General features: G+C 37.9%; 1 protein-coding gene across 9 annotated transcripts in view; it reads left to right on the top strand.

The window, feature by feature from the left end:
• PLEKHH2 (pleckstrin homology, MyTH4 and FERM domain containing H2) overlaps positions 1 to 14,489 on the top strand; it is a 58,620-nt gene that overhangs the window by 28,057 nt on the left and 16,074 nt on the right. For all 9 annotated transcript variants that reach the window (XM_054819738.1, XM_054819737.1, XM_054819739.1 and 6 more), the window contains 12 exons: positions 703 to 778; positions 1,685 to 1,779; positions 2,410 to 2,554; positions 4,721 to 4,857; positions 5,924 to 6,034; positions 6,297 to 6,383; positions 6,907 to 7,065; positions 7,728 to 7,808; positions 10,300 to 10,479; positions 11,291 to 11,399; positions 11,503 to 11,615; positions 13,554 to 13,733. In XM_054819738.1, the coding sequence (XP_054675713.1) occupies positions 703 to 778; positions 1,685 to 1,779; positions 2,410 to 2,554; positions 4,721 to 4,857; positions 5,924 to 6,034; positions 6,297 to 6,383; positions 6,907 to 7,065; positions 7,728 to 7,808; positions 10,300 to 10,479; positions 11,291 to 11,399; positions 11,503 to 11,615; positions 13,554 to 13,733 (1,473 nt within the window). The remainder of the gene's footprint in view (positions 1 to 702; positions 779 to 1,684; positions 1,780 to 2,409; positions 2,555 to 4,720; positions 4,858 to 5,923; positions 6,035 to 6,296; positions 6,384 to 6,906; positions 7,066 to 7,727; positions 7,809 to 10,299; positions 10,480 to 11,290; positions 11,400 to 11,502; positions 11,616 to 13,553; positions 13,734 to 14,489) is intronic.

The following is a 14,489-nucleotide window of genomic DNA, read 5'->3' as shown; positions in this document are numbered from 1 at the left end:
GGTGTCAGTGCCTTTGCTATAACAATTGTACTACTCACAATCTAGACAAGTTGACAGAAGACAACTACAGATTACGGAAGTTATTGATCACATTTGCAAGTAAAATTTTAAAGCCATCAATCAGGGAATTAAAATAGATATTAATATTTTTTACACAAAATCCAAAATTAACTGTGTCTAGACTCACTGATTCTGCACTTCCACAGTCAGAGATTTATTAATGATTCAGAGATGAAGAATATGTTAATATAACAGCTATTCTATGTGTATATTTTAGTGCCTATTTTTTCATTATGGATTTTCTTATTGCGATCTTTTAACACAAAACTGTTGAAAAGTTGCCTCCATAATGGCATTTCTCTGTTCTTAACATACAGTCTTCCTTTAAAAAATATTCTTGCCATAGCTTCTTTGGCCTCTGATAGCAGTATTTTTAAAAAGAAGTTATCTATAAGGGCAAGCACTGTGTGGAAAAAAGGTTGAAACAGTGTATGGGTATGGTGGGTATGGCATTTAAAATAAGGATGCATTTTTCAGCTGCTACTGATAACACCATTTTATGAACCATTTTATCACATTGTTGTACTAACACAAAGACTAGGAGGCTATGGGGAGGCTAAACAGAAGAAAAGTAATTTTTGTGTTTTAATTACCTACATCTGCATTTAATTATCTACCATCAAATCCATTCTGCTTGTATAGGAAAGCAGAATTTATGCTGTAGCCAAATCTGGTTTAAGGATGTCTGAAGCTTTCACCATGGAATCTCTTAACAAAAGTAAGTAAGTGGTTTAGCTGTTCATTGTCTCACAAACAAGAATTCTCTTCTTATGGTGATTTGTAAGCAAGGACCAAATGTCCCATGTTCCTATGTTCCTCTAAGATACTTTCATGAAGATTTAGTTATCTGCTATTTAAAAACTAGATCATCACTGGTTATCTTTCCATTGTCTTCTATTACCTTGCCTCTTGACTTTGTGTTGAATTTGTACTTTGTTCACTCCAGTTTTCTTTGCAATTCACTTTGAAGATTCTATAGCAGGTACCAAGGTAAGATATTATACTTTCAATTTAAAAAGGGTTAACGGTTATGACTGCAATTTATTTATACTCCTTAAAACCACTGTAAATTTCAAAAAGCTATAAATCTCACATCCAAAACAGTTCAGGAGTTAGTTTGCTTTTTATAGAAGTTATAGCAGTTACAGGCTGAGAGAGTTGGGCTTGTTCAGCCTGGAGAAAAGAAGGCTCTGGGGACACCTTATTGCAGCCTTCCAGTACCTGAAGGGGCCCACAGGAAAGCTGGAGAGGGACTGTTTACAAGGGCATGGAGTGATAGGACAAGTGGTAATGGCCTTACGCTGAAAGAGGGCAGATTTAGACTAGATATTAGGAAGAAATTCTCCATTATGAGGGTGGTGAGGCACTGGAACAGGTTGCCCAGAGAAGCTGTGGATGCCCCCTCCCTGGAAGTGTTCAAGGCCAGGTTGGATGGGGCTTTGGGCAGCATGGTCTAGCGGAGGGTGTCCCTGCCCATGGCAGGGGGGTTGGAACGAGATGATCTTTAAGGTCCCTTCCAACCCAAACCATTCTATGATTCTACAATACAAAAAATTACATTAGAATTTGGTTAATTGAGGGGTAAATCAGGAAGGTCATTTATATAATATGTTGCTTTTTTTAGGTGCTGTTTCACTAACGTCATACTCCATATCCGGATTATATACATCTCTGATATATAAGAACATGACCACTCCTGTCTATACCACTTTGAAAGGGGTAACTGTATTACTGTTTAAAGGAAATTTTTAAATACCATTAGGCTTCACATCCAGGAACTTGCTGGTTCACATTTGATGCTACCATGCCAAATATGTCATAAGATGATGTTTAGAGATCACAGAACCCCAGAAGTAATGGAAATGTCAAATAGCTGGAAAAAAAATTATTGCTGCTTATAAAATGTTACCAGCCCAGGTCAATTCTTAGGTTCCTTGCTGATTTTTTCCAAAGGCTTGTTAATTATTAAACAGAGCCACATGGCGTTCAATGCCATAATTAAGTGTGCGTATGTGTAGAAATGTCTTTGTGTCGGTGCCAAAGCTGTTTGTAGTCGGATAGCCAGCAGTAACTAATAACAGCATTGTTTGTTTTCTGGCAGCCTTTTGTGATTTGGAAAGACCCATGCCTTGAACTACCTCAGGTTTCTGTTTTAAAGTGTGGGGGTGGTTGAGGATACAGAGGGCAGAGGGAATTCAGTTTCATGTTGATATTTGTGTGCCAAAACTCACAACCCAAGTAAGAACAGCTTTGAATGTTAAGAAGCCAGCAGAGCTCTGCCACAGTATGAAAGAAATGACTGATACCCTTTATGCAAGGTATCAAAGAATGTTGTGTTAATTTCTGCAGAAAGCAACTCAAATAAGCAACAGCCCATTTATAGATGAGTCGTCAGGATCTGAGGAAGAAGACAGCTCTTGGTCCAGCTCAAGGACTACTGAGTCTGATTCTCGAAGCAAAAGTAGTCCGGGTAGTCCTCGGGCTATGAAACGAGGTAGGCAAAAAACATAACAACAAATAATTTCTGGGAAGTTTGGAAAACTAGCCAGTTCCTCCTTAAACAGCATGGACATCCTATATCTAAACTGTTATGTCAGCTATCGAAGCCTAGCTCTATTATTCATGCAGGAGAAAGGACTGTTATACATGGCTTTCTTTTTATTGCTGTTATTATAGGTGACTTTTTAAGGCATTCATCTAGTAGCTGGTTGTTGTCATGAGGGCAAAGTGACTTGTACATTTAAAGCAAGAAGCTCCATTCTATTGATACTCTGTCATGCCAAGGACGTCCTTGACCTTTAATTGTAGGCAGGTAAAAATGACCTAGAAAAGGGTAACTGCCATCAGAAAAAAACCCCACATATATTCAAGTTTATAAAACAAGGTAGCAGTTTAACGTGATCAGAAAGCAGGTGGAAAAGTTCCCTCAACAGAGTATTTAGTTGTGTCATCTCATGCAGTGTGGTGGGTTGACCCTGGCTGAAGGCCAGGTGCCCACCAAGCCGCTCTATCACTCCCCTCCTCAGCTGGACAGGGGAGAGAAAATATAATGAAAGGCTCATGGGTCAAGGTGAGGACAGGGAGAGGTCACTCACTGATTACCATCATGGGCAAAACACATTAAACTTGGGGAAAATTAATTTAATTACCATTCAAATAAGAGTAGGATAATGAGAAAATAAAACTAAATCTTAAAAACCCGTCCCCCTCCCCTCCACCCTTCTTTCCAGGCTTAACTTCACTCCTGAATTCTCTCCCTCCTCCTCCCAGTGGCACAGGGGGACGGGGAATGGGGGTTGTGGTCAGTTCATCACACGTTGTCTCTACTGCTCCTTCCTCCTCTGGAGGACGACTTCTCACACTCTTCCCCTGCTCCAGCGTGGGTTCCTTCCACGGAGTGCAGTCCTTCAGGACCAGACTGCTCCAGCCTGGGTCCCCCACGGGGTCACAAGTCCACTCTCCTGAAGTGGGCTCCTCTCTCCATGGGGCCACAGGTCCTGCCAGGAACCTGCTCGAGTGCGGGCTTCCCACAGGGTCACAGCCTCCTTCGGGTGCATCCACCTGCTCCAGCATGGGGTCCTCCATGGGCTGCAGGTGGATATCTGCTCCACCATCAGCCTCCATGGGCTGCAGGGGGACAGCCTGCCTCACCATGGGCTTCTCCTTTCTTAACCACAAAACACACATGTATGTATCTTTGTTGAGATCACATTGTTTAAAAATCTAGGCAGTCACAAATTTCACTATGCACATAATTAGCTTGCTGCATATTTGTTATTAAGGATCCTCCATGAGAAGAACCCACTCTGAAAGCCCAGGTGGCTTACCAAAGCAATAAAGCTTTTTTCTAATAGAAAATTGGCAAATGAGTTTGGACATTAATGAAACGAAGGAAACAAGGCATATTCATTTCCATCTTGCGGAATAGGCTGTCAGAGTAGAACACTAGTCAGAAAGTAAAACTTTACAGACATGCTCACACATTTGAAAATAATTATTTCTATAATAAATAAGGGAGAAGTTTGAATTTTTATTGCTGATTAACTAGAACTGAAAACAGGGTGCATTTTTTTCAGAGTTAAAGCTAATAAACTTTAAAAAAAAATAAATCCTGAAATCTGGAATTCAGATTTTTAGAAATCATCAGTATAAAAACTCATACTAATCGCTAAATAAAGACAGTCACCTACAACCTCAACACATAGCAGATCTTGAGCACAGCTTCTTAGTAAATAAGCAGTTGCCTGAGAAATCCAGATACTAGAGTGAATGATAGAAAGGGGAAAGTTGCTTAGTTTAATTAAAGATCTTGTATTTGTTTTCTAGAGAATGAGTATGATGCATGGCACTAACTCCCTCCTTAAAAAAGGTGTTGTAATATAACAGAAGGTGATAATATATAGAAGACATTTATTTGTTGTTTCATTCACAAGTGACTTAAACTCTGTTTAATTATGAAGAAAATGGAATTCAGGTATTAGCACTGTGCTAATAGTTTGATACGCTGATACTTAAAAAAATGCTTGGTTCTTGATGGATTTCTCTTGATACTTGTGTTTGCCTGCAGATCCTACTCAGATATTCATTCTGCATGGATATTCTGATCTCATTTGTTTCTAACGTAATAATAAAAAGAAACATCTTTCTTCTTTTAACTCAGGGGTGTCTCTGTCTTCTGTGACTTCAGAAAGTGACTATGCTATTCCTCCAGATGCATATTCAGTAGATACAGACTATTCAGAGCCAGAGCAGAAACTTCCAAAGACCTCTTCCTCATCTAGTGATAACGGAAAAAATGTGAGTACTGAAGTTCTGTGAAGAAGTGTACTTGTGGTGCTGTGTATATATTTATGTTCAAAGTGGCTACCCAGTCAACTATATTCAGTCTTGCTGACTCACAGACTGCCTTATGAGTACAAATTGCAAAATATACCAACAATAAGTTAGCCTTATAAGACTATAATGATTGAAGGAAAGTGGAGGATAATTCTGAGCTTTCTATATAATGAATGGAAATAGGCAGATAATTCCAGAAGAAAATTCAAAGTATTTAAGATTTTCCTTTCCTGGAACCAGATCTTATATCAGATTGCATATGAAATACTAAAATCAGCTTATTTGAATATTCAGGCAAATAGGACATTCCACTGAAGGCACTGGAGGCATCAGTAGAAATCTGTGTCCAGTAATATGTTTCTATAGCTTCCTCATACAGGGAAAACAACTTTAGGCAGTAGAGAAACTATAAGTAGAGTAACATGTGAGGACAGGTCAAAGAAACCAAACCATTATGGGGTACTGGTCTGTTTTTTAATGGCCTGTGCTAGTAGTTAGCATCTTGACATGCAAGTGGATTGACTGCCTGGTGATGAAAATAATTTATTTTAAGCTTTCTTCACAAAGCAAAACTGTGAACTCTGTTCTACAGGTGTACACACTAAAAGTATGTCTGTGTGGAGCTCTGAATTACAGTGCTCTATATATGGTGTGTAGGTTAGGCCCTGAAGTTGGGAAAAAATATATTTACATTATATTCATTTTGTTCCTTGTTTAATATAAATAACCAGAAAGTAAAAACAGGAATCATCGTATTCTTCATTCTTTTGTATAGTTCTGGGCAAACCCCTTACTCTCCTTCAGGATATTAATTACTTATCCCACATGCATGGCATTTGTCTTAATTGATGCTTGTAAAAACTTTGTTGTTGGACTAAAAGTCTCATCAAATACTGTAATTATTATTTAGCATGCTTTAAAGTAATTAAAATATCTGTATATGTGTGTGTGTATTTATACATATTTCTGAGGGGTATAGGTATATGTATGTACCTAACTACTTTTTATCTAACTTCTAAATAATCAGGAACCTTTGGAAAAATCTGGATATCTGTTAAAAATGGGTGGTAAAGTAAAGACCTGGAAACGACGGTGGTTTGTGCTTAAAGGAGGCGAATTACTATATTACAAATCTCCAGTAAGTACATGTAACTTACTTGCTGTTTAATATTAGATTGTTTTTACTGAGAATCTAGGGCTGCTAGAAGGAAAAGAAATGCATTCCTGGTGTCTGAGCTGTTAGAGAGTAATTCACGACTCAGTTCCTCAAGAGGTGTAGAAAGTACTCAATGTCTAACTAGGAAGTGTTTATCAAGACCAATGGTTAAATGAGATCTAGAATTATTTATTGGTATTTTTTGGTAGATTTAAAATATTCTTTTTCCATTCTTTCCATACAGAGTGATGTCATTCGAAAACCTCAAGGTCAAATTGAGCTAAATGCATCTAGCCACATTGAAAGGGGTGATGGAAAACAAACAATTCAGGTGCCTGCTTTTCTCATCTGTGTTTCAGTGGGTATTAATTCCCTCCATCCCCAAAAACCACCTCTTGTTCCAGTCCCTATTGCACTGGAAGTCCAAGTGTGGACTTGGAATTAATCAGTGCCCTTTGTCTGAAACCAAAGGATCATTTCAGTTATAGACACTATAGAAAGGCCTACATGTAGTCTTGTTTGTATTGCGACAAAAGTCAGATCATCACATATGAGATAAAAATGAAGAGAGTAGTCTTGGGGCCAGCCATTAGGGTTGAGAGAAGTTGTTTGTCTGAAAGGAGATAAATTGAGTTTTCTGAACTCTGCTGTCCTGGAACTTTTCAGATAAAGCCTTAGAAAGGCTCTGTCTGCTCTTCCTCGCCACAGACTGTTCCATTAATGAAAAGTACTTTGGGGAAAATAACCCCCCCAAAGTTGTGAAACCATATTGTGTAGTATATATTACAACCCCCACACTGTGGGGTCAAATGTATAATGTTCTTAAAGGTCAAGACTCTTCTGTTACTACACAGCTGACCACAGAAAAACGAACATACTACCTAACTGCGGATTCTCCCAACATCTTAGAAGAATGGATCAAAGTACTACAGAATGTTCTTAAAATACAGGCAGCCAGCCCACTTTTCATACAGCCTGAAATCAAGCCAACCATGAAAGGATTACTTACAAAGGTAGGAACACTTGTCTTCCCCTAATCTCTTAAGAATAATACCTGGATGAAAATGGCCCTACAATAAAATAAATACAAGGAAATCATACATGTATTTGCTTTCCGAGTACTCTACAATGTGGACAATCCAGAAGGACTACCAACTCATCTACTTTGGGCAATAGCTGTTTGTTTTGATTTGTTTTTTCTTTTTTGTCTTTTTAATTCATGATTTCCAGTGTTGAGTTCTCCATTTGCACTTCAATGATATCCCAGTTCAGCATATGTTTCAGTAGCTAATCGACTTACCTTATTTCAGTGGCATACTCTCTTTTTCTATATTACTCACCAGGACAGATTATTTCAAGCTAATAAGAATATTGTATAAAAGGATTTTTTCTCTTTTATTTCTTCCATTTCCTTAACTTCCACTAATTTATGCCTGAAAGGCAAATGAAAATCTCACATTGGGTTTACTAGGCTTTAGACAAGCATCTAATGCTTTAATTCTTATGCCCTTAATAGTTATGCAGTTTTAATTATTTGTCTAGTAACTAATTATTTGTCTGGTGGAAAGGAATTTGAACCAAGGCATTTGTTCCCAACATCACCAAAGCTGAGAAATGGTGAAACGTGGTCTGTATTTCTCTGGCTGTGCTTATTCCTAGTGTTCTGTAATTTCAGGTGAAACATGGATATTCCAAACGTGTTTGGTGTACCCTAGTTGGAAAAATTCTGTATTATTTCCGTAATCAAGAAGACAAGGTAAGTCCCTTGCTTCCTCAGTGAATGGAAGATAACATACTGAAGTAGGCTTTAAACAGTAAGTTACAGCTTTATTAAGGTACAATTGGCCTGGGTAGTATATGCCCATTTTATCTTGATAACCAAACATTTAGACTTCACAGATTGTCAACTTGGAAGGTTCCTATTTAATAGACAGTAATCCAGGGCACGCCCATTGGTCCTTTTCTCCTACAGGACGTGATAGATATTCTGCATCTTCTTTTCCCTAGCCAAAGCGGAACACTGATTTGCCGGCAGTTCAGGTCTCCCTTTCTGACAGGCATGAGACTCATCAGAAAAGACCTGGCTATCATTTACTTCTGGAAGCTGGTCCTTTCTAATATATGTTTGCAGTGGGCATTGACTGCAAGTTTCAAGAAATTATCATCATAGTGCTGCAAGAAAGAAAAAAAAAAAAAAAAAGCCTAGCAGGATGCAGAGTTTGCTGCTTTGCAGATGTGTGTCTGTGGGGGAATCTGTTCCCATTCCCCATCAGTATTTCAGAAAAGGAGCTCACTGTCTACAACCAATGAGGTGCAAAAGAAAGGGATGATAAAATTATTTCTAAATCCTGGGGAAAATACTGTTTGAGGAAGAAAAGGAAGAAATGGGATCCAATCAGCTTTAAGTTAACCTCCCAACATCCCATATCCTGTAGGACACAAGGAGCTAAGGAAGAGCAAGACTTGGCTCTTCCACATTGGGCCTGACCTTTAGTTCTCTACCCACACTTCTGAATATTGTTGGTCCTAATATTTCCAGTCAACTTTACGTAGAGAGACAGGACAAAGGACACTTCCTAGTCATACTTTTCACCTGTACTTTTGCTCCCAAGGCATTGTATTTTGTCATCAAGAAACATCTTGTGAATATTTCCCTTACATTTGGAACAAGTTTTGCTGCCCTTTTAAAGCAAAATTGAAACTAATTTGCTATCTTGTAATAGAATAAGAATTTAGCTTTTGTAAGCAGAATATGTATGAAAAGCTTTCCAAAGCTCATTCATTTTGAATGTCAACAGTTTGCTAAGTGAAAACATGTTTGCTGTAGCTGAATGTGTCTGTGTGGAAACAAATTACACAATCTGCAGTTGTGCAGTAATGGAGTCCATTTAAGTGGCCTCCTTTCAAAATGGCATTCAAATTAAAAAAATCAGCCAACTGTGTTTTAGTTAAACTTAGTGAATAAATCAGTCTTGAAATGGCATCTCTTGATTCTCAGAATCTTATCTTGTTCAAAAAGTTGAATGCCTCAGAAGCACCACAGTAAATACAAATCACCACATGCATCTTTACTCCTTACTAGTGAGAGCACTGGAATAAAGAGCCACCACTATGTGATGTTTCTTCAAAATGATTATATTATTAACTGCTCACTTTATCAAATGACTATTCAAGAAACCCACTCTAGATTAAGTCAAACTTGACAGATACTCTCCCGTATTGTATTTTCAATTTTTAAACATTATTATTGAGAAGCCTTATCTGCTTTTCACTGATGTTGATATTTCAAGACAACTTACTTCAGGTTTACACTTGAATGTGGCACAGGTAAGATGCTAGTTACTGTACTGCCCCACTATCCTTTTACCAAAGGGAAACAAACATCCCTCTCTTTCTGCTGAATCACTAAGCATTGCTTGACATCACAAACAACAAAGAAACAGTAGCCAAGGCTTCTTCACTACACCATTAAATAACACTCTTTTGAACATCCTGATGTCTGAACAGTTAGAGAAAGAGCAGTGGTGCTGTGGGAAGGAACAGAGCTTTCCATAAAATAGCCGGTAAGGACTGTTTTCCACTGTCAGTCCTATCACCCAGTTGTGAAGGTGGCATGCTGTATTTGTGTTCATTGTGGGTTCCTGTTGATAAAGACTATGAAAGAATAACTTCTGTGAAAATTTCCTTTTAAATTACTTTTCATAGAAAGTATTTCCTGATAAATGATCATAAGTACATCTACAACTTAAGACTCACGTACAGTGATCTATCAGACTGAAGAATGAAACCAACTGAGAAAGTCTACCACACAAAAAATTTACCTTTTGAATTTATAGCATGAACAAAGTAGATATGTCAACACTGCACTGCTGTCCTCTGAAGTAACAAGATTATAATTAAAGATCTAGGCTTGACCCAGGGAGTTTTTGTTTGGAACCAGGTCTGGAAACTCTGAAGAATTACTTCTCTCACCCTAACAGACATTTATTGCATTTACTAGATACAGAAGCAGACCTGGAAAAGAATTCTTTAAAATCTCCCTTTCAGACTTCGGCACATATCGTTCTCCTTCTGCTGTCTGCAACAGCTGGCTTGTCTGACATTCCTTGGCAGGACTGAGAATCAATAAATATAAATTGGTATTGATGGTAGTTCATGGTTTTATTTCTATTTGTAGAATAAGGAATATAAAATCAGTGTGCACTGAAAGAAATATTTGCTCTCTTACTTCTGATATTTACTTTTAGTTTCCTCTTGGTCAAATCAAGCTTTTTGAGGCAAAGGTTGAAGAAGTTGATAGATCATGTGATTCTGATGAAGATTACGAGGCTAGTGGTCGCAGTTTATTATCAACACATTACACTGTTGTTATCCACCCTAAAGACCAAGGACCCACTTATCTTCTTATAGGATCCAAACATGAGAAGGTAATAAAAGCATTTTTTAATTGAGTTTCAGTAACATGTCTATGAGTCTGGTGCTGTGATACAAGAATTTCTTAAAGAGGAGGAGGAGAGGGACCTATAAGTCATCTGTCTTATAGTTTGATATAATAAGCAAGGAGAAGGTTCTGCTTCATCAACATTGATGAGAGTCTGTCTGTGAACCAATGCTAGTGTAGGTAATTTTAAACCAGATGAAAATAAGCAGGCTTGCCTACATAAGGAGATGGTGCAGAATATCAAATATGCTGTAATTGGAGAATTTTGCTCACATTACACTAAGTTGTACACAGAGCTGTAGCAGACCTTCATGAGAAGTTTTGGGATACTGTTATCCATTTTCACTGATAAGACAAACAGTAGGGAAGACTGTAGTGCCCCACTGAAGGGAAGAGAAAATGAGAGGTATGGTTAAAACCATTTTTATTGTTACTGCTTCACTGTTCTCAAGTAATCTTGTAGACCTCGTTTTGCTTTCTAGCCTTATCCCCAGGTTAGCAGGATCTGGCAGTAGCAAAAAGGCACTTACATTAGCTTTCTGAAGAGGGAAGAACACCTTGATAGATAGCCATGATTTCCGAGGGTAAAAGACTTCTGAAGAGAGCCTTGTCCAATGCTCATTACTTAATACTTGTAACATAAAGTGACAATGAATACAGGTGTATTCAAACAAAGGCCAACCCCTTTGGGCTTCAACAGGAGCGTATGGCAGTGTTTCTTTCAAGTTGAGAGCAAGATATTGATGAAGCAGCTCGTTGCAACACAGAGTGAGCTGCTGTGTGTTTTTCTACTTTAGGACACGTGGCTTTATCATTTGACAGTTGCAGCTGGAAGTACCAGTGTAAACGTTGGATCTGAGTTTGAACAACTTATTTGCAAACTGTTAAATACGGAAGGTGATACCAGTAAGTTTGGTTTTATTTCAGCATACTAATCTTCTAATAGTTATTTACCGAGTGTACTTATGTACTGAATTAATTACAAAACCCACATATTTTATCTGTTTAGCTTCTCAGATTTGGAGACATCCTACCCTTTGCCACAGCAAAGAAGGAATTGCTTCCCCTCTTACAACATTGCCATCAGAAGCCTTGCAAACTGAAGCAATTAAATTATTTAAGGTAAAACCATAGCGGATGCCTTATTTATTTACTGACTTACTATTTTAACTCTTAGCTAAAGAATGGCTGCTAATTGACTTACTAGAGATGTTCAACAGGTAAGATAAAAGAAAGAAGTTTACTTTTATCTTCAGTGGAGGTAACTAATGGACAGTAGCAGAATGTCCCCACACTATCTCACCAAAGAGTATCACTTCTTATGTAAAGAGATCACTTTTAGCTGTGAGGGAGCAGTTTAGGCTTCAACTTTTGGCCTTTCTACTGAGGTTATTGATAAAGTGCAAGTTAGTTGAAAAATCTGTGGCCGTCATGGGTGATAATAATTTTATCATGAAGTTCCTAAGCCCCAGAGAACCTAACAGCATGGATGGATACCTGTATTCAGAGCACTTAATCTGAAATACTATTTTTTCAATTAGATTTCAGGAAGAGCAAATGGTAGGTGAAAGTTTTGTTGTAAACATATTTAAATCAGCTAGAAGATTCATAATTGCTGTGCCGCAGCTAGTTTCTTGAGAATTTTTGTATGCCAGTAAAACCTTATATCCTTCCCAGTGAAAGGCCAGATAGGTGGTTGATATCTATGAGAGGGAGTATGCTGCAAGGCCATTAACCTTCTTTCTCCTCTTTCCTGCCCTCACTCAGGTAAAACTACTCCTGAACATTAACTAATAGCCAGGCTATAAAGTCTAGTTCAGAGACAAAGTAAAATCTTGCTGTTCCTTTTTCTGTATGTTGTTTAATAAAGTACAAGTTGGAAGGCATGGCACTTGGATAAATGAACTTTCTCCACAGAACTTAGACAAGTCTAAAGACCAAATTCCCTGAAGTATCAACTATCTGGAGAATTTTCATGTAATGGTTCGGATCTAGAAAGGAATTCAAGACAAGCACCATGTGTTCAGTCACAGCCACTTGTAGGCAGACTTTCCAGCTTGTTTCTCTGAAATGTTTGAAGCACTTTAAAGAAGTACATCCATCTTATTTTCTGCAATCCTGCAGCATGAAAATTGAAAAGGGACTGTACTTCTCTGATAAAAATAAATTTATATCTATTTGGAAATCACTTTCTGAAATATATTTCAGACCTAATTCAAATCACAGACACTTGCCTAAAATAAATAAATAAGAGATGACTTCATGACCTTTATTGAAACTTTGTATAAATCAGTTTAAAAGTCAGGTAGGGAATTGATTAGATCAAGTCATGTTTCAGTTATTCCACTGCTGATAAAAATTAGTCCTGTGCACCCACATATTTTCAGATAGACTAGATATAGATTGGGCTTCCATCCATTTCTTGTATTTTTCTTATATACCTTGAAAATTCATCAGCTATTATATAGAGCAAATGCAATGAGTGATACATAACATTTCCTCTAATATGGCACAACAAATGCTTAACACCTGGCTTTCCTAAGACAGTATGGGGGATAGGAAAGGTTATACTTATACACAGTAAAAACAGCAGTGAAAGCAAAGATGTAAAACAAATGGCTCTGAGTTACAGTTTTCTTATCTGTGTATATTCTGCCATGTTGTGCTCACTACTCGTACAAGCATTTTACACTGGCTGCCACTGGGAGCTGTGCACTTGGCATTTTAAAGTCCTGTAGAGGGGTAAGCTATGTTCAGCCTGTCGTTAAACTTGCCTACCACCACAACTGTGGCAACTCCTGCTAGAGCTCACTCCATTAGATACGGAGTGAAAAGCATGTTTTTTAAGAGGTGTTTTTATCTTAAGTGTCTTTGTATAGCTTTTCATCCATTCTGGCCCCTTTTCACCCCTTTTTCCAGGGCCAGCAGGGTTTTCTTAGTCTACTGGTAAACTGACTAATGGTGACTTCAATTATAGCACACTTTTGTTATACAGAACATCTAAAAGATTTGTTGGAGCTTTTGGTATGTAAACTCACTTGCTTATTATTTTATATCTAGACGTGCCAGTTGTTTATAAATGCTGCAGTTGACTCTCCTGCCATTGATTACCACGTATCTTTGGCCCAAAGTGCTTTGCAGATCTGCCTCACACATCCTGAACTTCAAAATGAGATCTGTTGTCAGCTTATTAAACAGACTAGACGTCGACATCCACAAAACCAGGCAGGACCGATACAGGTAACCCAGTATTTATTTTAATGGTATCTATTTCAACAGCACAGACTGTTTAGAGTGGTAAAGGGGCTCCACACTTCTGTAGCGTTTGCTTACTTAAAATCAGATAAAAACCTGAAATATTATCTTATTACTACTGTGTCTTCCTGAAACAGAGCTGATGCTATCCTCCATCAAAAGTATGATAGAGTATAGCTGTGCCTGTGTTGTTTTTAAAGGCTGGACATACAATGGGCTATCTTCAAGTAAATTGTTAAGTAAGACATCGTGTATGGAACCTAATTCTCTTTTACTGCATCTTTCCCAAGAGAGGTGCTGCATCATACATGTAGAGCAATGAAAATATACCAAAATATTGAATAATTGTTTTTTTCAATAGTTACTATCTGCTTGGTGGGAGGAAAATGTCTTATGAGTTGCTTCATAATACATATAATAGAAGAGGCGAATTAGTGCTTGGCCTTGCAGCCTTAGTATTTGTATAAAAAGCATTTAATACACAGGAAAAAAACTGATCTGCTTTCCCATTTCCAGACCCGAAAGAAACCTCCTTTACACAAGTAAAATAGAGAGCATTTTGGCCTTCCAATGAGATGACATGCTTATTTACTCAGCTTTTTCTCTGTGCTTTTTTTTTTTATTCCTATTTACAGCTGTCTGTTACTCGACTTGGCACAGTAAGCTGCAGTGCTGGCCAGCAGCCACAGCAGGAAGTTTTACTTTGTAAGATGTTTAAAACAGTGAATGTCTTCCTTTTGT

This window comes from Grus americana, chromosome 3, assembly GCF_028858705.1.
Source record: "Grus americana isolate bGruAme1 chromosome 3, bGruAme1.mat, whole genome shotgun sequence".
NCBI lineage: Eukaryota > Metazoa > Chordata > Aves > Gruiformes > Gruidae > Grus > Grus americana.
Note: the sequence above shows the minus strand (reverse complement) of the source record. Positions and strands in the feature narration are given on the sequence as shown.